At 47.3% G+C, this 24453-nt stretch overlaps 1 protein-coding gene across 1 annotated transcript in view; it reads right to left on the reverse strand.

Moving 5' to 3' along the window:
• The window catches only part of LOC308292936 (histo-blood group ABO system transferase 2-like), a gene marked incomplete at both ends in the record, with an annotated part of 63525 nt that overhangs the window by 39003 nt on the left and 69 nt on the right, over window positions 1-24453 (reverse strand). The window contains one exon of the mRNA XM_080735361.1: window positions 24296-24453. This exon is cut by the window's right edge and continues 69 nt beyond it. Within this exon, the coding sequence (XP_080591487.1) occupies window positions 24296-24453 (158 nt within the window). The remainder of the gene's footprint in view (window positions 1-24295) is intronic.

Below are 24453 nucleotides of genomic sequence, written 5' to 3' on the forward strand. Positions count from 1 at the left end.
GCTTCAAAACGCCACTGAGCACTTGCATTGAAATGATAGTGGGGGCGGGGCTCTACGCTCTCTATTTTATATATACTCTATGGGAAAGGCTGTATAGGGTCACCCCAACCTTGCTTGAAACGGTACAGCAGCGGTGCAGCTTTTCATCAACTCAGCTGACCTGGTAGTGATTCAGCATTTCTAAGATTAGACTTTTTTCTTTTTTTTTTCTTGTTCTTCTCGCTTTCTATTTCTGGCTGGCGGCACTTACAGTAGATCAAATGAAATATAAAGTCTCCTGAGGCTTTATGAATATTCCCTTAAAAAGCTGTATAATAAAATATTCCATAAAAAAAAATCATCAGGTTGAGCGTATAGGCATTGATTATCAATAAGCACGGACTGAACAGCGCTGAACAGCGTAAAGCAAGGCTATCTCAGAAACAGAATAAAATAACAAGCAAAAAACATGCACAAACAATCCGAAGCAAACACACATAAAGGCGCACGCACGCGCACACACACACACACACACACACACACACACACACACACACACACACACACACACACACACACACGCACACACGCACACACGCACACACAAAACATACACTGAAATATGGTCTCCAACACCCAAACGCCTCGTAGTTGCTGGTGAAAGGCTGAATGGCTAGCGTTTATCTGCCTTTGCCATACACACAGACAATGGGGAGATTTAAGATCATGGGCTGTCGCTCTCTCTCTCACTGTTCTGTTTCAACACTATTTATGATAATGCCTTCATAATAGCCATGTTCCCCGCTGGCCCTCGCACACGCACGCACGCACGCACGCACGCACGCACGCACGCACGCACACACACACGCACGCACGCACACACACACACACACACACACACACACACACACTTCCCCCGTTGGGGATTTGTCTATAAGTCACCCATAAGCCAGATAACTACAGTATGCACATACACACACATGTCTGATTGGTTACAGATATAATGTATAGACGCAGCATACAGTAGGACAGGCAGCGTGGGATGGGAGAGCAGATGAGGGTAGTAAGTGAAGGATTGAGAGGAAAAGACGGTGTGTGTGTGTGTGTGTGTGTGTGTGTGTGTGTGTGTGTGTGTGTGTGTGTGTGTGTGTCGTGGGGGGGGGGGGGGCTCCAGGGCAAGGAAGACATTATTCAACTAATTTACTGACAGAATAGTTTTCCGTCTTTGGTTGTTCCCTGCCACGCTTTCTGAGTGTTTTTCACTAACCTTTGATATTTTTATTTTCTATTTTTTTATTGTGCTGGTTACGGTATCAAGTGACCTTCCTGGTACTATGGAAATAAGTGGTGACCCATATAGGCTAGCGAACAGCGCCATCCAGTGTCAAAATAAGGGACTCATCACGTGGCAGCCTGGACCATTGGCAATAACTTGTCAAGCTCGCCATGTGGCAGATGACAAATGAGTTAAGGTGTCTGTTACACCACACAGTAAAATCACAATTTAAAACTGTTAATTGAACCGAATTTATCTCTCTGCTTTAAATGAACACTGAGGATTTGACAGCGCACCTGTACGTGATAGTCCTCAATTTCATCAATCAGTTCCATCTTCCAGTCCAATCATTCACAGTTCCCTTCCTTTAAATGTCTTGTCCTCATACTGTAATTACCAGATTATCCACACTACAGTATATATGGCCAACTGCGTCACTAGAGGCGACGCTTTGGGTATGCCTACTGCTTCAAGTTGGGGACGCTTTGGGTAAGCCCAGTGGTCTAAGAAGAAGGAAAAAAAAGTCATTCCCGAAGTTTTACTGAGGTTAGGTTTAGGGTTTGGGTTAAGGTTAGGCATAGTTTAGGTGGTCGGACACGTTACCTCCACGTTGCGTTAAAATCCTCTGCGTTGTGTTAGAATCCACGTTGTCAAAGATAAAAGCACAAAAAAGTGGCTTTGTCAGCCAGGATTGCTAGCTCAGTCGGTAGGGCAGCATGGTTACGATCACTGAAGGCGGTGGTTCGCGTCCCACTGACGGTAGATACATGTTCGAGGAGACATGTGTCGGTGCATGCACACTAAGACTCTCCCTCCGCGTCTCTCGGAATGACGCTGAAAGCGTCCCAACGCGTCTGCACGGGTGATGCCGAAAGTGAGTCCGAAGTGTGTCAGGAGGGTGTAGAAATGGGAGTGAGAACGGGCTGATATGGCATACATGGGCACTTAAGGTGGAGACGGACCAAAAATGGTAGCTATATGGTCATTACAGCAACATGACTGGTTCCCATAAATCTTCACAAAACAAAACTTAGGTACAGCCCCAAAAGAAATCCAGCGTGTTTTGAGCTGATTATGGGGCACCCTCCGAGTATGGACATGCCGCTCCCCCAGATCAGAGAAATCTCTAACAGTAGGTGCATTTATTCACTGACAAATAATTTAAACTGTACAGACAGTGCACTGCTGCATTCACAACATTACTGCTAAAGCCTAATATGCACCCTTCGCATGCCCAAAAAAGCCGAAAAGTATGGTAATACATTGTTCATGTCACAGATTTTTCGATTGTCACGTATTTGTATCATCGCGTTGCATCCTTATATCCCTAGAGGCTAGAGCACATACTCATACACACATAGACACACAGACGACCATGGCATGACCATCTGGAAGCAGTACTTACAGTAACATCCATGGCCATGCGCTCGCTAAAACGTGCTCATTACTGAACACACACTCACACACAAAGGGTGCATTTTCTCTTGCTTACATAAAATGGGAACAGAGTTCAGAAAAAAAACAGATGCAAACATGCATACTTTCTCTTTCCTCTCTGTCACACGCACACACATTCCCATTCCCACTCGCAATACAAGAATACATACTCTTTCCCAAGGTACAATGTCCACATGAACACACACACACACACACACACACACACACACACACACACACACACACACACACACACACACACACACACACACACACACACACACACACACACACACACACACACACACACACACACACACACACACACACACACACACACACACACACACAGTTCCCAGCAGCAGTAATGAGATGTGGGGTCTCCTGTGTCTGTGGCCGGTGGGAAGCAGCGGAAGCTGTAGGGAAAGGATGGAAACACCTGAACTGCATAAACAGCCTGGAGAGAATGCACGCACGCACGCGCACGCGCACACACACACACACGCACACACACACACACACACACACACACACACACACACACACACACGCAAGTGAGCGAGGCTAGAGGAGGATGAGGAAGAGAGGGAGAGAGAGAGAATAAGATAGACATCTCATTCTTTACTGGATCTCTCTGGGAGGAGGAATCCCCCAGTAGAAGCAGAGGCGCAGTCAGGCACTGTGGTTTGGGAGATGAATAACATAAAACATACACTATGCATGAATGTATGAGAAGAGGACACAACAGAGAGGGAAAGAGAGCATCGGAAACAGAAACGGGACAAAGAGAGAGAGAAGGAAAAAGAGAGGCTGGCAGATGGAGAGAGAAACGGGTGGACGGACGGGCAGGCGGACAGACAGTCAGTCATGACAGTCAGTCTCAACTACAGTAGGATCAATGTTCGATCAGTGGGTTTAAACTATGGGACTGGTGGAGCTCATAGTGTTATAGAGCTGGTCCAAGACAAGGGTGTCACTGAGGTTTGAATACGTTAGAGCAGAGGTCGGCAATTAGATTTGGCCTCTAAGGCATTAGATGGCGGGCCAAAACATATAATGAAAGGCCAATTTAAGAAATGCATAGTTAAACAATGGAACTCCAAGACAGACTGCCTTACAAGACATAGGCATCTGTGATAAAAAGAAAAGAAAAAAAGATAAAAAGAATACAAGCGCATCGCATACTGTAATATTAACAGGCTTAGATAACACAACGTCTTGTCGATGTGTTGAAGCATTGGGTTTAAAACAGAGATATTGCCAAACAGTCGCATTTGACCAGGTTTTTTCCTCCATTGATTGTGCGTTGTCATCTTGTCTTGTGAGCACTCAGTAGCTTGAGGTAGCACCCAATGCTACAACAACCATCCTACCATATTGAAAATTCAACTTCGTAAAAAAGCAGCAACAGTCTATGTGACAACAGCACGTGTGCTGCGTTTTCTTGTTTGGCTCATTGCTGTTCCACAAAACCACACTAGCTGGAACGTGTCGTGTGCTGCTATGATAGGTCTGATGGGCTGTGCCTCCACCTGTGGATGATCCGGCGGGCCAGTTTTGGCCCGACCAAAAACTATTGCCGACCCCTGCGTTAGAGGCTGAGCCAGGAAGAGACATTCCATATATTTACCTTACAAACCAGTAAGACTCCCTAATCCCTAATCCCTAATGTCACACTGCTGACATCAGTATGACATCACACCGTACACAAATGACCCTTATATAAGACCGGCATTATCTACCGACAGATTAGTAACAAGATGTCAAAATCGTTGAAGGTTGAATATCCAGATATGGAGATAACCAACACATCCCTCCATATATGGAGATAACCGACGAATCTCACTAAGTCTGACCTCACAAGCCCATATTTGGACACGAACAACATATAACTCCATATATAGAGACATAGCTGCTGACATCAGTATGACATCACACTGCTGACATCAGTATGACATCACACCGTACACAAGATGCAAGCAGGATCTCGACTCTGACACAACTCATCGGCTCATAAGCTGGTTCTCCCTCCATATATGGAGATAACCGACGAATCTCACTAAGTCTGACCTCACAAGCCCCATATTTGGACACGAACAACATATAACTCCATATATAGAGACATAGCTGCTGACATCAGTATGACATCACACTGCTGACATCAGTATGACATCACACCGTACACAAATGACCCTGACGGCACACACCAAGCAGTGTGATGTCATACTGATGCGGAGATATGAGCAGGGCAAAGGTGTGACGTGTGACGTGTGACGGACGGACGGACGGACGGCCGGTGGAGGTTTTGATACTAAACTGCGACCTGACGGTCGCAATTACATTTTGGTCGCATCTGACGTACTCTACACTGTGTTTCATTCATTAATGATGAAGTGCTAAGACACTTGGGAAAATGAGAATGATCTAATCTACTGTATGCACTCAAACTGCACACAAAACATTGAGGTACTGTATGTATATCTGACATTAAGTGCTTCCTGATCTTACAACTGTTGAATACTCAAATTGAACTGTACGTATGATCAAATCTATGGCATTGCAACTTTTTTAATTAGTGCTGCAATGTTTAGCAATGTGTGTACAAATATAATTAAGCAGAAGCCTGGTGGTAGATTTAACTGAAACATTTATTCTTTTTAACAACCACTTAAGCAATTATCTGGGGAGTATTTCATAAAAGCAGGATTATCAAATTAGCTAAAGTGTTTTCTGAAATGTTATTATTGCAGATATCTTAATAGGATTCAAATGGACCCCCAAACTAGGCTATAGAGGCATCATAATATGAAGCCAAAGCCATCATCTACAGACTTGTTGAATAGCCTAAAACGTTGGTTCTCAAAATGGTGTCCGGTGACCCCTAGGGGTCCCTGGTGAGGGGGGGGGGGGGGGGGGGGGTTCAAGGGGGTCCCCAGTAAAAGTACCTTCACAATAATTTTAACCACTTAATCCATTTATATGTGGGATATTCAAAAACAGCATGAAATAATTAGAGAAAACCTTTGGAAAGTTAGTTGAATTATTTTTACATAAATCTTCTCTTCTGGGGTCCCTGGCACGAAACCTTTTCAGATGGAAAAGGTTTGAGAACCACTGGTCTAAAACATTAGTTGGTACTGTAGTTAAGCAGTCTAAAAGCAAGATGAATGTGGGTGTTTATTGCGACATTAGCATAGAATAGCACCGTGGTTCTCAACCTTTTCAGGCCGCGACCCCTAAAATAATCATATTTTAACTGGGGACCCCCCACTCTGACAAGCACTAAGTGATGAGGAATTACATTTTGTATAACACGGTTCTATTGTGAAAATAGCAGATCTACATGCTCACAACGCCACAACACCTCGCGTTGTGAGCATGTAGATCGGCTACCATTTGGCCCATGTTTAATTTGTCATTTTTAAAAAGTCCTTAACTCTTCCCACGCTTTGAACGTTAACGTTCGCCCCATTTTTTACAGAACCTCGATGCCAATACGGCGCTCGTTCGGTTCGTTCGTCTGATGACTGTAAGCTGATGAGGGGTCGCGCGGCCGTCTACTGTAAACACATTTTCCGCGGTGATGGTGTAAAAAATCCATTATGCGTTAGATCAACGGAGAACAATTCACTTCCTTGTTGATTTCCTCCGGCTGTAAGGCTCTGTGGCCAGTGACTGGTCTTCTTCTTCTTCAACACATAACAGGCAAATTCACATTCATTCTCGCATGACGCCGCCCTCTGCTGCCTGGCAGACCAAAGTGCACTATTGCACAACCAAAAAAAATAAAAATAAATAAATAAATGTCTGTCTGTCTATCTACTATAACGTCGCAAAGGTAAGCCGCTTTTTGATGGCGCCAGACCCAATAAATAAATAAATGATCTGGCAGTAGGAGAGTTAAAGGTGATACACCGTGAAATTTCAATTTTCCTATTTTAAAACCTTTTTTTGGGGTCCCACTAGCACCTTCTATCCTCACAAAGTCCCATTTCAGACCGATGTGTCTTTCTCTGGTTTTGAGAAGGCGAAGGTTAAAAGTATCCCACAGGTTCTCAAAACAGGCTGTTCAGATTTGCTGCCGATTGTGACGTCATCTGCCGATTGTGACGTCATCACAAAAAAATATATATATATTTTTTTCAAAAAAAAATTTTTTTTCAAAAAAAAATTTTTTTTCAAAAAAAAATTTTTTTTCAAAAAAAATTTTTTTTCAAAAGGATTTTGGGGGGGGTGGCGCAGTTCAGGCCAAAGGTGGTACTGCAGCTGAAATGCTCTGAGAGCCATTCAAAAATGAGAGAGGCTCTCTATTCAGGAGTGGTAATTTAGCCTCAAACCTTTTGAAAAACGTTTTTGGGACATAAACAATATGACATAAATACTTTTTAAATGCATGGTGTATCACCTTTAAATTGTCACTTTAGAAATGTGCATGTACCCCTTACACACTTATACTGTATGTTGGTCTGTTTACTGTTGAGTGAGAAAACAATGTTTTACATTAAGCTAATCATCTGGGGACCCGACCCACAGGTTGAGAACCACTGGCATAGCAAACCAACTATTGAGGCTGGCAAAATGGGAAAATATTCAATCAGCAATCAGTACCTATGAAAATAGTGAATGACAATTCCTGATGATTACATTTTTTTCCCCTCAGAAAGATAGTAAAAAAGTGTGGTGACCCCTGTTCCAAGGAATGTACAGACAGCACACTCACGCGTGCTCTCACCACAACTAAGCGCGCGCGCACGCACGCACGCACACGCACACGCACACACACACACACACACACACACACACACACACACACACACACACACACACACACACAGCACATTGTTCCCACATCACCTACACAGCAAAAAAATCAATTGTTAATTATGATGCTCAAACAGATAATGACAGCTGCCCGTCATGCACAGCAGCAGCATGTTGTTCATTTCAACTGGACCACATCCTTCATCACGAGTCAACATTTGCCAGTATTTCCTGTCAAGGTGCCACATCGACTGGCACTCGGTTCCCATGGCGACTCATCAGAGCTAACAGATGCCTGTCATAGCGTGTGTGTGTGTGTGTGTGTGTGTGCGTGCGTGCGTGCGTGCGTGCGTGCGTGCGTGCGTGCGTGCGTGCGTGTGTGTGTGTATGCGTGCGTGTGTTTGCTTGTGACAGAAAGAGGAAGCAGCAGCGATGACAGTGATGACAGGGGAGGTATGTAGCCAATCAGTCTATTGTTGTCAGGGCACCAATCACGACCTGCTGGTCTCTCATCAACATTCCTCCTGCTGGGGGGGTTTGGTGGTTCAGCCACTTAGTGGCTGAACCACATTCTCCCCGTGAGTCGCAAGAACACGAGTTTGAATCCGATTCCCGGCATGTCTCACTGCACGTCTCTTCTTTATGACCTTGTTTGGACGCGGACGCGGGCGTCAGCGGCTGTCTCTCCCTTGTTTTCATGTCTCTTTACACTCTACAATCTAAAAAAAACAAGAATTGCCTCCCAAAAAATCTTACAAAAAAGAAGAAAAAAAAAACATTCCTCTTGCTGTTACAGAAGACACCCAGTCTTCCAGTCGTGACCCGGAATGTTATTGAGTTCTGTCATTTTGGAAGACGATTTATAAGCTTTCTTGCCGAGGAGAGAGGTGTCTCTTACAGTAGACCAGGTTTTTTGTATTGCAACACTGTTCATGTCTTCATGTTTATGAATGAAATTAAAACCCCCTGCAACCTCATAACAATATGAGCGTGTGAAATACACTAACAAATTCAATAATGGTTTGACTATCTTTAAAGACAGTCCTTACAGCAGCTTGTTGCATGTCAGACATTCAAATGGCCTATGCATATTTCTCATGTTATTTTCACATCTGTCATCTGTGGGGGAAAAAAAGTAGTGTCCAATACATTATGCAATCAGCAAAAAAAAACTGTAAAAACGATACAGAACGGTAGGTTCCGTACGGAACCATTGTTTACTTAGATATGGAAGGATGACCTCCCACTTGGGTAATGACGCCCCCTGGCGATCATTCAGAGAAACTACTTCAGCTCCCGTACTAACGTAGGTAGGAAGGGCCTGTCACTCAAACCGGAGTGACCCGCCTCCAGGCTATATAAGCCCCCGGAGGCGGAAGTAACATCCTCTTAATACCACTCTCTGCCACATTCAGTGAAACAGAGGGGCATTACGTGGGAGGTCATCCTTCCATATCTAAGTAAACAATGGTTCCGTACGGAACCTACCGTTTACTGTCAATATTCCAGGATGACCTCCCACTTGGGATCCTTAAACTCCCCTCTAAGCCACAACCTACTCTCATACCCCCACACACCCCTCATACGGGTGAGCACAGCCCAAACGGGCGTGACCCATCACCCAGAAGGTCCCAGGCCCACCGGACCTGGGTGTGAAGGCATGAGAAAATAAGGAGAGACCCTGACAGACCGAAGTCCGCCTCATTCAACTAAATGAAAAGGACAAGTCCGCCTTATAAGTAAGACACACTATATAAGGAAAACACAGGGTCCCCCCCAAAATACCCCAGGTGGCTACATGCCCACCTGTGGGAGGGGAAGATCCGACTCCTCTATGACGTAGAGGAGGCAACTGCACCCAGAACCGAATGCGCTAGCGAAGAGGATTCGATATCCAGGTGATAGTAGGCTGCAAAGGTAGAAGGCGAAGACCAATTCGCCGAAACACAAATCTCCTGAACGGAGACTCCCTTTGCCAGTGCCCACGAAGTAGCCACACCTCTAGTGCTATGGGCTTTAAGTGCCGCTGGCACTTCCACACCCGCACTAGAGTAAGCCAGCCTAATAGCATCCACAATCCACCTCGAAAGAGTGGGTCTAGACACCGGCTTTCTGACAAGAACATTGCCCATTTCCACGAAGAGCTGAGAAGAAGCTCTAGAACCAGCAGTCCTGTCACAGTAGGCCTTCAATGCCCTGACAGGACAAAGGCAATTCAGCCGTTCATCCTCCACCGAGACAAACGGAGGAGGATGAAAAGCCAGAAGAACAACAGGCTCCTTAGGAACCACCATGTTCTTAGGAACAAACTTAAGATGAGGCTTGAGCAACACCTTGAGATCATTGTTCATAAACTGCATGCACTCCGCAGACACCGAGAGAGCTTGCAGGTCACCAACTCTTTTAGCCGTGGCCAAAGCCAGCAAAAGAGCCGTCTTGAAACTCAAAGGTTTCAAAGGCATCCCTACAAGCGGCTCAAAGGGAGCCCGACATAGGCCCCCTAGAACCACCTGCAGATCCCAAACTGGGAACAAAGACCTAGTCACCGGCCTCAAACGTTCAACTCCTTGCATGAACTTGATGACCTCCGGGACTTTAGAAGGTGCCTTGCCCGCCACCCCCAGGTGACAGGCATTAATAGCCGCCAAATACCCCCTAAGGGTAGAAAATGCAAGACCACTTCTCAAGCGGTCCTGCATAAATTCCAGAATTTCCTGGGCTGACGCCACATGGGCCACCACCGGTGGAACACGCGACTCACACCAGTCCTCAAAGGCATTCCACCTTCCATCATAAGACGCCCTCGTAGAAGGCGCCTTAGCACTCTGAATGGTAGCAACCACTTCAGAAGAAAAACCAGCCGCCAGCAGGTTTAACCTTTCACGTGCCAAACCCACAGGTCTAGGACCTGCAGGTCTTGGTGGAAGATCTCCCCCCTGGCCTGACTCAACAGATCCCTGCACTGAGGCAGCTGCCAACCCGGTTCGCAAAGGAGAGGGGCGATCGCCGACCTCCACGTGCCCTTGTAGGGAGCCACCAGGAGCATCTCCAGACCGAACCTCCTGACTCTCTCCAGAGTGGGTCGGATTAAGTCGAAGGGGGGAAACGCGTACAGTAGACCTCTCGGCCACGTGTGCGCTAAGGCGTCCAACCCCAAGGGAGGACTGCCCTTCACCGCGAAGAACAACGGACACTTCGTATTCTCCGCTGACGCAAACAGGTCCGCCACTGGCTGACCGAACTTGCGAAAAATCTGGTTCGCCACCCTGGGGTGGAGAGACCAATCCTCGTAGCGAGAACCTCCCCTGGACAGGAGATCTGCTCCGCTGTTGAGGAGACCTGGGACGTGTAAGGCCCTGATCGACTTGAGGCGCGACAAGCACCAAACCGTCAATTCTCGAGCCAGACGGTCCAGTGGCAACGACGACAGGCCCCCCTGTTTGTTGACATAAAACATGGCCGTCGTATTGTCTGTCCTGACCAGGACGTGACAATGCAAAATCCAAGGCTCGAAATGCTTGAGCGCCAGGAGTATAGCCATCAACTCCAAATAGTTGATGTGACGACCCCTCATCTCCAGAGGCCAAAGCCCCTGCGCTGTGCGCCCCTCGAAAGTGGCTCCCCATCCACTGAGACTGGCGTCTGTCGTGATCGACTTGCGGGAAACCACCTCGCCAATCGAGACTCCGCTGGTGAGGAACCCCTCCACCAGCCACGGAGACAGGGCGATCGCGCAGGAAGGGGAAACCGTAACCTTCTTGTACTTCAAGGAGGGCGGGATCCCGAGGGATAACATCCATCTTTGAAAAGGTCTCATATGAAACCTGCCCAAACGCAACAGATGTACTGCGGAAGCCATCATTCCCGTCAGTACCATGCAACTCCTGTAAGTGACCTCCTGGCCCACTTGAAAGGAGTCGAGACATTCCCGAAACCTGTCCACCCTCTCCTCTGAGAGACGGGCCGACATGTCGGATGAGTCCAGAAGGACCCCAATGAATGTAAGACGACTTGCTGGAGTCAGCATGCTCTTGCCGTGGTTGACTATGAAACCTAAGGCCTTCAGGTGAGCCAAAACCACTTGTGTGTGACGCGCCACTTCGTGGGCGGAGCTCGCTGAAATCATCCAATCGTCGATGTACGTCGCCAACCTGACGCCCTGCTGTCTCAGCGGGGCGATGGCTGCTTCGGTCACTTTCACGAAAACCCTCGGGCTCAGTGACAGACCGAAAGGGAGTACTGTGTACTCGTACAGGCGACCCTCGAAGGCGAACCGTAGGAATTTCCTGTGTGGGGGATAAATCTGGACGTGCTGATAAGCATCCTTCAGATCCACTGAACAGTGGAAATCCCCTTGCCTGACCGACCGTAACATGGTGGGTACAGTTAGCATCCTGAAAACGTATTTCTTCAGGTACACGTTTAGTGCCTTTAGGTCCAGGATGGGACGTAGCCCCCCCCCCTTTTTGGGCACCAGGAAATAACGGCTCCAAAATCCCATGCGGGATTGGGTCCTGTCCAGCTCCACTATAGCACCCTTGCTTAGCAAGGAGCTGATCTCTTCTCTCAAAAGATTTGCTTTTAAACCACGCGCCCTGGTATGAATAACCCTGCTCGAAAGCGGGGGTATGTCTGCGAACTGTAACCTGTAACCCCTGGTTATCGTTCGAAATACCCAATGGCTCGGGTTGCATAACTTCCACTGGCGCGCGCAGCGTGCTAGCGTGTTTTGAGCGAGAGAAACCCCACCACTGTGCTTCCGTGACGGCGGAGCTTTTTGGCGGCCGGACCGGAAGTGGGGAACCTGCGTATCCGTATCCGGAACGACCGGATGCGGAGCGCAAGGGTTCAATAGGCCGCATGGCGGAAACACCTTCTGGTTGTACCGCTTGACTAGCGGAGCTATTTTGCGGCGGGACCGGAAGTGGGGAACCTGCGTATCCGTATCCGGAACACCCGGATGCGGAGCGCAGGGGTTCAATAGGCCGCAAGGCGGGAACACCTTCTGATTGTACCGCTTGACTAGCGGAGCTTTTTTGCGGCCGGACCGGAAGCGGGGAGCTAGCGAATCCGTATCCGGTGAAACCGGAAGCGTTCGGTTTTCGCTCGATAGAGCAACAGGAAGAGCAAAGCGATTCGACTGATAAACAGACTCGCCCACAACTAAAGCATTCTCCCCTGACAGGAGAGGAACTTTTACGTTTAATACCTGCTCTAAGGCCTTTATGCTTGTCCCTTGACCCGGGCTCATAGTAGGCTGACAGAATTTCTGACTCAAGGTTAAATTCATAGCATCGCTCACGCGAGGGAAAATCCACTCGCGCGCATGAGGAACCACATAATTGTTTGACGTTAACATTACTGGTTGCTGATAAAACCTGTGACTGATTAAAGAGTCCTGACGGGACTCCATCATTCTTACAGGAGGCATGCATAAAGGAGTCATATTGTCGACGCGAGGGATATCCCACTCGCGCGCTTGAGGAACCACATAATTGTTTGACAATAACATTACTGGTTGCTGATAAAACCTGTGATTGATTATCGAGTCCTGACAGGACTTCATCATTACTACAGGAGGCATGCACGATGGGGTCGTCTGTGCTAACTAGTGCGAGAGAGTTGGACAGAGACAGACTTTGCTCTTTCAACATATTTATTGCCGACACAGGAGGCATCAAATTCAACATTTTCATTTCCCCGACACGGGGTACAGAAAAACGCCCTCGTTTGGGGGGAGGGGGACCGAGAGACACCTCGGACCCCCGCCCCAGCACAATCCCCCTCTTCCGAGTGTCATTTGCGCTGTCCCCTACCGCGGCCACCGCGGTAGGAAGACTGCTGCCTGCCATCCTTGGACGGGCGGCGCGGCTGAGCGCGCTCGGGAACCACAACCTTGCTGCGGGGCCTGTCAGGCGCCCTGGCTGCAGAGGCTCCCCTGGAGGAAGACGAGTGCTTCTTAAAAGAAGCAGAGCGGCCCCTTTCCTTGACGCGGGAGGAGCGGGACGCCCTCCTAGCTTGCTGCGGTTCTTCCTGTGGCACTGTGGTGGACTCGACAATGTCCTTAGCAGCCTTAAAGAACGTGACTCTGCCCTGCAGCAGCTCCAAACCGCCGCCCATGAGGGTGGTGGGACTGTTCTCCATGTTGATGAGGGATTTATACATCTCCCCGCGAGGACCCACAGGCTTCTCGCCCACGTCCCTCTTAGGCTCGAGGTCGACATAGTCGAGCCAGCGGGCTCTCTCAGCTTGGAGGTTATAATCCATGGACCTGCCCATCCACTTGACCGCATGCCAATTGACCTTCAGCATGATGTCGAATAGGGTGTTTAGCTCCGCAGTGTGCTCCCCCGTGGGCAGACCTTTGACCAGGTCTTTGGTGGAAGCTAGCAAGAGCTGGATAAGATTAAGGTCCTTAGCAGCCAGAGCAGCGGACCGGTAGGCGTTACGAGCCCTGTCCGACTGCAGCTTGTCCTCCAGGACAGTGAACCCCGGCGGGTTGGTGCCGACGGGGCCGACAAACGGCCCGTTTTTAGCCGTGCCTACATCCTTGTACTGGGGTCTGACGGAACCCAGAAAGGATTGTGCCAACAGGTGGTCCAGGTTAGGGCAGGTGGACATGCCTGCCTCCGCACCGCCAACCAAATCCAACACAGAAAAAGGCAGCTTCCTGGGGTCTTTGTGTGTCTTCCATGAGGAATGGAGGGCCTTGGTGAATCCTTTCACCAGCGGCAGCCTGGAGAGGACATACGGGGCGGGAACCGAAGGCTCCTGCCCGGGCATTTCGTCATCATCCTCGGCCTCTTCAGAGGGGAGAGGAGGTGGCAACTCCTCTCCAACTCTGGCAAGAGCTCTCATGTAGACCGTGAGATGATCCAGCATTTCTGCTGCAGAATCGACGTCCTCTGCTCCCGCTTCACCCGCTTGACTGGCGGGTGGAGGGGCAGTGGTGCCTGAGGAAGACTGGGAGCTCCCTGCGGCGTCCAGTTGACGTGCTGGAGCCGCAGGGGCATTACCTTTCACTGTGACCGTGAGTCGAGAACCATCGTCCTCGACGGAGTCCTCCTCCTCCTCGGCCGTGTATCCAGAGTATTCAGAACCAGAACCCTCGCTCTGACAGGAGCTCAGGTCCGACTCTCGCCTGAAAGTCTGGACTGTTTTGGTGATGCTCACGTTGAGGGGAACGTCCCCGACGGTCACATCCGAGCGTTTCTTTTTGGGCACCGCGCCCGAAGGGGAAAAGGCTACCGGAGGGATGTTAGCCTTCTTGGTCGCCTTCTTAGCGGCGACTTCACCAGACCTGCCAGCTCCAGTGACAGTGGAGCTAGCTGCGGTCGGTTGCGCGGCAGGCGGTGTCTCATGTAGCACGGCGCCATCTTGACTTGGAATGGCGCGCTGTTTGCCAAACGGATCTCCGGAAGGCAGCGCCGCACCTTGACCAACGGTGCGGGCCGCCTGGGGAAGGAAAGACTGGGCTGTGGGGTTGAGAGCAGTGGACCCACCTGGTGGAGCGCAGGCCCCGAGGCCTGCCCTGGCTAGGTAGAACCGGTGTACCAGTACATCGTGGTCGTAGGCCACGCAGAAGTCACAGAAGGGTCCTGCTCTCCCCTGAGGACTCAGTGCAGAGAAGGCGTGTGCAACGCCCATGCAGCCGACACAGAGATGGTGAAGATCCTGTCCGTCGATGAGTCCTGGACAGCCTGGACATTGCCTCGGCAGGAAGGCCAGAGGATCCATGGCGAAGCACTGTAGCAAGAGTTAACAAGAAGCAGACGAGCTAACAAGCTAACGGCTAAGGCTAGGCCACGCTTGATTCGGGCAGGGCCTGAACAAGCGGTAAGCAGTGTAGCTAACGTTAACAAAGAGCAGACGAGCTAACAAGCTAACGGCTAATGCTATGCCACGCTTGCTTCGGCGGAGGCCTGAACAAGCAGTAATAATCCTTTGTTATAGAAGGAAATAACCGTATAACGGGACAAGAATAAGTATTCTTAAGTACGGGTTAATTCAACACTCGCCGGTGGGCGACTCCAATGCCACCGCTTTAGGCTAATGCGCGAAGAATAATAATACAAAGGCTGAGTTTCAACTTATCTGAATGTGATATCGCAGAGAGTGAAAAGAGGATGTTACTTCCGCCTCCGGGGGCTTATATAGCCTGGAGGCGGGTCACTCCGGTTTGAGTGACAGGCCCTTCCTACCTACGTTAGTACGGGAGCTGAAGTAGTTTCTCTGAATGATCGCCAGGGGGCGTCATTACCCAAGTGGGAGGTCATCCTGGAATATTGACAGTAAACAATCTGTTACAACTAAGTGATCCAGCTGTGTAACACGTCATAAACTAACTGGGTGTAGAGAGGTGGATAATGAGGGCACAACAAGGATTCCTCGGTTTAGCAGACTGGCAAACGCATGTGAGACTTTGGTTAGGGTAAGTTAGGGTAAGTAAACACTTAAAGACAGGGTGCCATGATTTCTTTCCTCTCTACAACATGATCTTCAGGTAGTATGATTATACTTTGGGAAGATTTCAAAGAAGTTTACAGAATGTGTTAAAATTATGTTTTACACCCACCTGTTCATTAAGTATACCTATTTGTCAGGTTGGTGGTGAGCCAGCTGAAGTTAGCCACGCACATAGTGTTGCTGTATGGTAAAAAAGGGAGGGGTGATTTTATGATGTCATTAATGTACAGTATTTGAATTGGGCCTTTTTTTCAGCTTTCAGAAAGAAACCAAAAATACAGACATATTAACATTATAACCACACCTGGGGGTCTATTGGAGTAATGTTTACTCCATAGACACATACAAAACTATGGCACCACCTCTTTAATTAACACTGCTCACTGGTTTAAGGTGAGTATTTGATCACTTGGGTCCTATTGTTCTAGCACAGAACGGGAGACGATCCGTCCATGCTGTTGAACACTGAGAAACCCTGATAACACTGAGCAAGAAAAGCTGGCATCCCTTATCAAAACCAGTACAGAACATGACACTCAATAACATTTAGACATTAACATCCAATCAGACAAGGAGGTATCTCAAATCTATAGGTAACTGATTCCCATGTCACTTACGCGTGATTCCAAATGCCACTGGGCTAGTTGGATAACCACGCCCCCAGTCTGTCTGTTCTTACTTTTCATTTACGACGGGAAATGAAAATACACTTCTCTGTTGTTGGACTGTTGACACACGCGATGATGGTGGTGATGATGATATTTCGCCACATGTGCTTCTTTGCTGACTTAACTTAAGCACAAGTAGTGTGGAAGAAGACACTACTTGCAAAATACCATCTAATGATGTATAATTCCAATTGCGTGTGTGCGTGCGTGTGTGCGTGTGTGTGTGTGTGTGTGTGTGTGTGCGTGTGCGTGTGTGTGCGTGTGTGTGTTTTGTTTTATACTTCTTCTCAGTCAGACTGTTCTTTGACTCTTTCATCAGGATTGACTTTTTCCTTCTGCGTTCTTGCCTACATGACATTATGTCTGTCACCGTCTCTTTCTCTCTTGTCCTCCCAGGTTCCTCCCTCTCTCTCCCATCACACTCCCACCAGCTCATCTTTTCTACCTGGTCTCTCTCTCTCTCTCTCTCTCTCTCTCTCTCTCTCTCTCTCTCTCTCTCTCTCTCTCTCTCTCTCTCTCTCTCTCTCTCTCTCTCTCTCTCTCTCTCTCTCTCTCTCTCTCTCTCTCTCTCTCTCTCTCTCTCTCTCTCTCTCTCCCTCCATCATCTCGCCTCCTTCCTTCCCCTCCATCTGTCTCGGTGGAGGCTAATGTGACCTTTATGTGCTGTCAGTTCTCGGTGTGACCGTCAATCATCATCTGCTCCCATTAGGAGAATGCCTCTATCGGGAGCTGTCAGCACTATAGGACTGCCAGAGATACAGAGAGAGAGAGAGAGAGAGACAGACAGACAGACAGACAGACAGACAGACCGACCGAAAGAGAGGTACAGATCGGGGATGTGGTGTTAAAAGGAGGTCTTAAATGGTGTCTGAGATTTTATGTGAAGTTTTTTCTGGGCGGTTGCCACATATTTTAGTTGTTAAAAGAGTAAACAGCCTTGGTTCCACATTTCACTCTCACTCTTTCTGCCTCCCTCTCAACTCAATTCTCTTGCTCTGTCACACGCACACTCGCACGTGCTTACGCACACACACACACACACACACACACACACACACACACACACACACACACACACACACGCACACGCACACGCACACACACACACACACACACACACACACACACACACACACACACACACACGCACACACACAAGCCCTGGTCCCTTCAGTTCCTAGAAGTGAAATTAAAAGCAAAGCATGGGAGATGTCTGCCAGCCTGGCAGGGAGCAGCTGTGTGATGTTTCAATCTGGCAGACAATGACTGTTAGCTCTGTGAAATAGACCTTACATCACACACAATTAGGTTGACACAGACAGGAAGGCAGACACAGATAGACTAGCAGGCAGGCAGGCAGGCAGACAGACTGAAAGACAGACAGACAGACAGACAGACAGACAGACAGACAGACAGACAGACAGACAGACAGACAGACAGACAGACAGACAGACAGACAGACAGACAGATGCAATAGCAGGCAGGCAGACAGACAGACAGACAGACTATAAGCAAACAGATCAGTCAGAATGTTTGTCCCTCCCATCCCCCAGACTCGAATCTCTCCTGGGCTCCCCAAAAAACTCATCTATTTCAGCCTATTCCACCCCTTCACCCTTTTATCAACACTTGTTGCATATTTTGTTTCTTCTTTTATAGATGTTATACTATGCAGATACAGTACTGTATACAGTATGTTGATTACATTTTCAAATAATATTATTGTATTTAGATAGAAATACTAGACCAGAGGGACTGTATTGTTGTCAGCACCTCCGGATTTTGCCTGGGAAAATGTCAGGTATGCTCTGATTGGATTGACTGTGGTTGGTCCACGCTTGGTCATTTCATGTCTGTCATGCTTTTTCCGCTTTTCACGCGTGCCGTGAATGCCATCCTCCTGATCGGTGAGTCCCTGTTTCAATTCCCGGCTGGCCAGATCGTTTGTTGTTTGTCATTACCATACTGTACTCTCTCTCCACAATAAACTTTTGTAAAACTCTGCGCTTGTGCATTGGCAAGGATTCGAGGGAGTGTGGTTCCTGCCGCCGAGTCCTTCGGATATTAGGTTGTCCAGAAACGGCGACCGATATGTCCATATATGGATATCCAGTTGGAGCCGGCAGCTTCTGTGGCTTAGGACGCAATTGCCGCGACAGAGGAAACTACCAGTGCCCATGAATCCACTCGCTGTCCCTCCACTCTGGATGTCTGGCCTACTGTACATACTAGGGCTGTCCTCGACACGGGATTTTTGGGGTCGACTCGAGTCGTGGGGTTCATTCCGACGCGTCGACGAATCGTTTTATAGTCTACTTTGTGTAAAAAAAAAAAGAAAAAAAAAGGTGTTGCTTTAAACGTCCACATCAACATAACACAATAATACATTAAGATGATTGAATACACGGTGTTTTCGGTGATATCGGTGCGCGAGCAAAAGCGTTATCTGCATAGCAATGTTAATGTACAACACACCGTTAAAACAAATGAAACATCTCCGCTGTTCAACCCTGCCCCGTCTCTCTGCAGCGTGCAGTAGAGATGAGACATTCGCGAACGATTCCGCTCTCTTGAACGGCTCTTTTAAATGAACGATGGGATCCAGTCCGCAGTCGCGGGACACAGAGCACTGACAGAGTAATGAGTCAGTGTCGAGAACGGATTCATTTCAGAAACGGATCATAAACAGCGGGAGGCACAGCTCCCAGCTAGAGCCCTCAGTGTGGACATGTGGACGCAAACACAGCGAAACAAACATCATCATGGATTACTTACAACACTGGAACAATTCAGAAGCACTTTAATTAGAAAATGTAACTTGTAGCCTACACTTGTGTATGTTAATTTGACTTTAGTAGATTGTTTAATTACTTTGTGGACGTGCGTTTGTGCTGTGGCAGGTTATTTAATATGGGATTTTGACAGCGTGCTTCTCCTCTTAACGGAACACCGTCCCGGCTCCGAATGTTTTTAACGATGCGGCGGTTCTGGCCGTTCCGTCTCACTTTCACCCCTTCGCTGGTGCGAGACAATAAATAACTGTTAGCCAATTGCTACATCTCTCAATTGGAAGTAGGCCCTACATGACACCATGCAGTCCAGCAGTGCACCGCAGTACTAGTAGGCTAACTGGTGATATAAAAAATATATATATTTTCGACTCCTCGACTCAAACAATTGGCGTCGATTCCCGGGGCTTAAAGCGACGCGTCGATTCGTCGATTTTTAGAGGACAGGCCTAGTACATACTGCATGCCATTGAGCATGAGCAATACAGAAGATAAAATGACGTTCTTTGAATTACATGTCCTGTAATTTATGACAATGAGGAACTATTTTTATGAAATTATTGCAAGCCACACACTGATGAGGGCAACCACATTATAACATCCGTAGAATCAGACCCTTCCTCACCCAGGAGTCAGCCCAGCTCCTCATCCAGACATCTGTCATATCAAAACTTGACTATTGTAACTCTCTCCTCACTGGCCTCCCGCCATGTGCACTGATCCAAAATGCTGCGGCACGACCAGCTAGAATTCTCACATGTCTCCCCACTTCTCCGCTCCCCCACTGGCTCCCAGTTGCGGCCTGCACAGAATACAAAACACTGATGCTGACCTTCAAAGCAGACAAAGGTACGGCTCCTCCATACCTCCAAAACCTGATCAACCCCTACAACCCCACCCGTTCACTCAAAAAGAAAAAAAAAAACAGGGATGCTGACAGAACCCTCGCTAAAAACCCCAGGAAAAGAAATCAGTCGTAGACAATTTGCCCTCCTGGCCCCCAAACTGAGGAATAAACTCCCTGTCGCAATTAGAACTACAGACTCACTCCCTAGCTTCTGTCGTGGACTGAAGACTCACCTCTTCAGACTCCACCTAAACCCATAGCACTACTGTAACACTCCCCTCGATGACCATACATGAAGCTAGATAGCATTTTTAGGGTTTTTTACTGATTAGGTGCGTGGTCTACCTACGTTAATGATTTTCTAGATTGATATTCCTATGCATTTGTTATATTGTTGTTGATGTACTGACATATTATCTTGCTTATTATATTGATGTATTACCTGCTTAATGTAAGTCGCTTTGGATTAAAAGCGTCTGCTAAATGCCTAAATTGTAAGTTGTAAATTGTATGATGTGATATCTATAAAATTGCATGCAGTGAGCATCATGAGAATAATGTATATAGCTGAAAGTTAATGATATTATCGCCCTGCATCTCAGTACTTAGGAGGGCGGTTCATCTTCCCTCACCAGAGACCTAAAGCCTGCGGTGCATTGACTTCAATTTATTTTCTCAAATAGCCCTGTTTAAACTACATACCGGTACATTTTCTGAAAGTATATACGTAATTTCTCAAAGCTCTGAAAACAAAATAAAAAAACACATAAAATGCTAAACACTACAAATGGAAAACACAAGTCTGAATGCCATATCAGGAGAATTATGTCTTTGTATGTTCAGCCTTACACTTATTTGTGTACAGTATTACAGTGTAATATTTTATACTCAAATATAAAACAACCAAAAATATGTACTTATTTATTTTACCAAAATGCTGTAGCCGACACATCACAGCAAAGAGCAAACACACCTGAATGTGTAACACAGGGTGCGTGCCGTGGCACCCTAGGGTGCCGTGATGCCGGTCCAGCGGTGCCGCAGAATACTTTGATGATATTTGGAATCCATATCACTACACCAATATCACGTCACCATACATACCGTAGTAAAACTGATTTGCATTGTACTTGAGTTATTTTTCCATTTACAGCCAACTCTCCTCACCAAAAATAGCTGATCTGCAAGCTCACAGCGCGTCACATTGTGGCACTTTGTGAGCTTGTAGATTGGCGATCTTTGGTGAACCTTCCCCCCAGAATAGGGATGCTGGGGTTCAAGTGGTTAAACGTCAAGTATACATTTATTTTTAGTCAGTTCTGATGCAAACGGATATTTCTTAGTGAGAGAAAGAGAGAAAGATGTGCATATTTACAAAAGGTGTGTGTGTGTGTGTGTGTGTGTGTGTGTGTGTGTGTGTGTGTGTGTGTGTGTGTGTGTGTGTGTGTGTGTGTGTGCACATGTGGGTGTGGTGTGCACGTGCCTGCATGCCGACCCACGCATGCTGCCTGCTCTTTTTAATTGTAGTGTCCAATTTTCACATCCCTCTACGTTTCTTGTATCTAAATTCCATATTTTTTATATTCCTCTACAATGTCATTTCTACAACTGCAGAGACCATGTGTAGAGACCTGCTAATTACATACTGTAGGAGGTATTAGGAACAATGCAGAATAGTATACTGTTCTTGCTCTTTTATAATGCAAGCTGAAGCTTTATGTTCTAGAAGCTTAATGGGCTAAATGAGGATCACTTGACAGACAAGTGTGTCTGAAAAATAAAATCTCTTGCCGTCTGTCTTTCAGTCGGACACTGCCAAACGGCAAACCGAATACCCTTGAAGTCGATCAGTCTACACACACAAACACACACAAATTCAGATGTGACCAGATGAATTGTGAGCTTTTGCGTTAACCAATTAAACCCTATATCCACGAGTTTCCTACGCCCCATAGTTCATTGCGCAAACGTCTGCACCGAGGTTCCGCCGCCGATTTACAAGCTCACAACGGGTTGCATCTGCGACGCGACGTGAGCTTGTATGTCTGCTGTTAAACCCGGAAGTTTGGTCCTGATAGTCTACAGTAAACTCCAGCGGAAACTTGTGGATACAATTATACATAATTGACCTATTATGCCCCAGAGTAGGGATGCTAGGATTCATGTAGTTAATACATTCTTGTTGAGTCTGTGCAGCCGATTTATAAAGTAAATGTAGAGGGCACGAGAAAAGAGAAGAGAAGAGAACTATCAGTCATTACCACATGTATTAGGTTAGTTTGTGCTCACCCTCCCTTAGGGATGGGTATCGTTCACCTTTGAATCGATACGATACCTTTTTCGATACCTGGGAATCGATACGATACCCTTTTCGATACCATTTTCGATACTTTTTATTTAAGTTGAGGTGATGATGTGAGTGTGGTGGAGCGGAGAGTATAGACGTTGGATAATCATCATAATAATAAACATTATAGGCTATTGTCGGCTATTTTCTACAGTAACGAGTGTAGCCTACAAAGCAGTCATTAAACTCTCAGTAGCCCAACTGTTACAGATGCGACCGGCCAGGGGTACGTTCCAGAGTATCAAAACGAGGTATCGTTCGTTTTTACGTGAACCGATACCCGATAGTATCGACGTCATGCAATCGATACCATTAAAAGTATCGCAGACGATACCCATCCCTACCCTCCCTACCCAATAACATAAATCAGCAACATGAAGGAAAATAGTTGGAAAAGTTGGTACTACCGTAATTTATGTATTTTTTAGATTGGTTTTCCTGTCGTTCCCCTGTACAAATGAATATGGGATGGATATAAGTCACCTCACCCACCAGAATGGACAAACACCACCTGGCAAGGAGCTGGGTTCACTGAGCCTAGGGATGTGTGTGTGTGTGTGTGTGTGTGTGTGTGTGTGTGTGTGTGTGTGTGTGTGTGTGTGTGTGTGTGTGTGTGTGTGGACAAACACCACCTGGCAAGGAGCTGGGTTCACTGAGCCTAGGGATGTGTGTGTGTGTGTGTGTGTGTGTGTGTGTGTGTGTGTGTGTGTGTGTGTGTGTGTGTGTGTGTGTGTGTGTGTGTGTGTGTGTGTGTGTGTGTGTGTGTGTGTGTGTGTGTGTGGTATAGGGTGGATAGTGAGAGCATCCAAAGCATTGGGGAACAGAGACACTGGGCAGCGGAACAGATGGTGTTTTTTAGCGCGTTTGTGCATGTTCATGTGTGTGCACGTGTGTTTGTATTGCATGCGTGCGTGTGCGTGCGGGCATGTATGTGTGTGTATGTGTGTGTGTGTGTGTGTGTGTGTGTGTGTGTGTGTGTGTGTGTGTGTGTGTGTGTGTGTGTGTGTGTGTGCATGTGTGTGTGCGTGTGTGCGTGCGTTGTGCATGTTCCCTCAGGGAACTGAGGGAAGTGAGGTGAGGTGAGCTGATAATGATGTGTGGGTTTCATTTCACGCGCCCACTCACACACTGACCTCTGCACACAGCGACCACTCCCCCGTCTCTCTGCCTTCCAACCACACTCTGCTGCGACTAAAAGCAAAAGCAAGGCTGCTCTCACAGTACCCTGTGCATACATGTGTAAAAAATATACTACGCTGGATTATTTCTTTATTATTACTATCATTATTTTTACTTCTTTCTTTCAGTTCAGTTTTATACTGAAACTAACTGTACATGTATGTACATGTGGCCAATGTATGTGGTACCCATTATGAACAACTCTCACAAGACTACAGATGAAAGTTGAGCTACAGTAATTGTGGCACTGTGCCATTTGACAAAGGGAGAGGTCACGCTGAAACAACAGAGACCGTCAAAATATGTCCATATACAGTATGGCAATTCCCAAATATGGGCTTAATATTGATGACATCAGGGATCTCCATATATGGGCATAAAAGGGACATGGATGGAATTCATTTGCAAGTGTGACTGGTTGTGGTTATCATGAGACTGACACAATAATTATGTCCATATATGGGCATTCCCATATACAGTATGGGCTTAATATTGATGACATCAGGGATCTTGGCCATATATGGAGTGTGACATGATGACACGAACAAGGAGCTAGCAGGGTGGAAGGGGTCGGCGATCACCTTCTGCATCCTGCGTTTTGTGCGTGTGGTGTAAATGGAGGAGACAGTTAGAAGGTCGTGGCCGGTGATCTTAGATGCAATGCGCACCACCCTTTCCAGCTGCCTCCTCTCTGAGGCGGTTGT

Source organism: Nannobrachium achirus (genome assembly GCF_963921795.1).
Source record: "Nannobrachium achirus genome assembly, chromosome: 10".
Taxonomy (NCBI): domain Eukaryota; kingdom Metazoa; phylum Chordata; class Actinopteri; order Myctophiformes; family Myctophidae; genus Nannobrachium; species Nannobrachium achirus.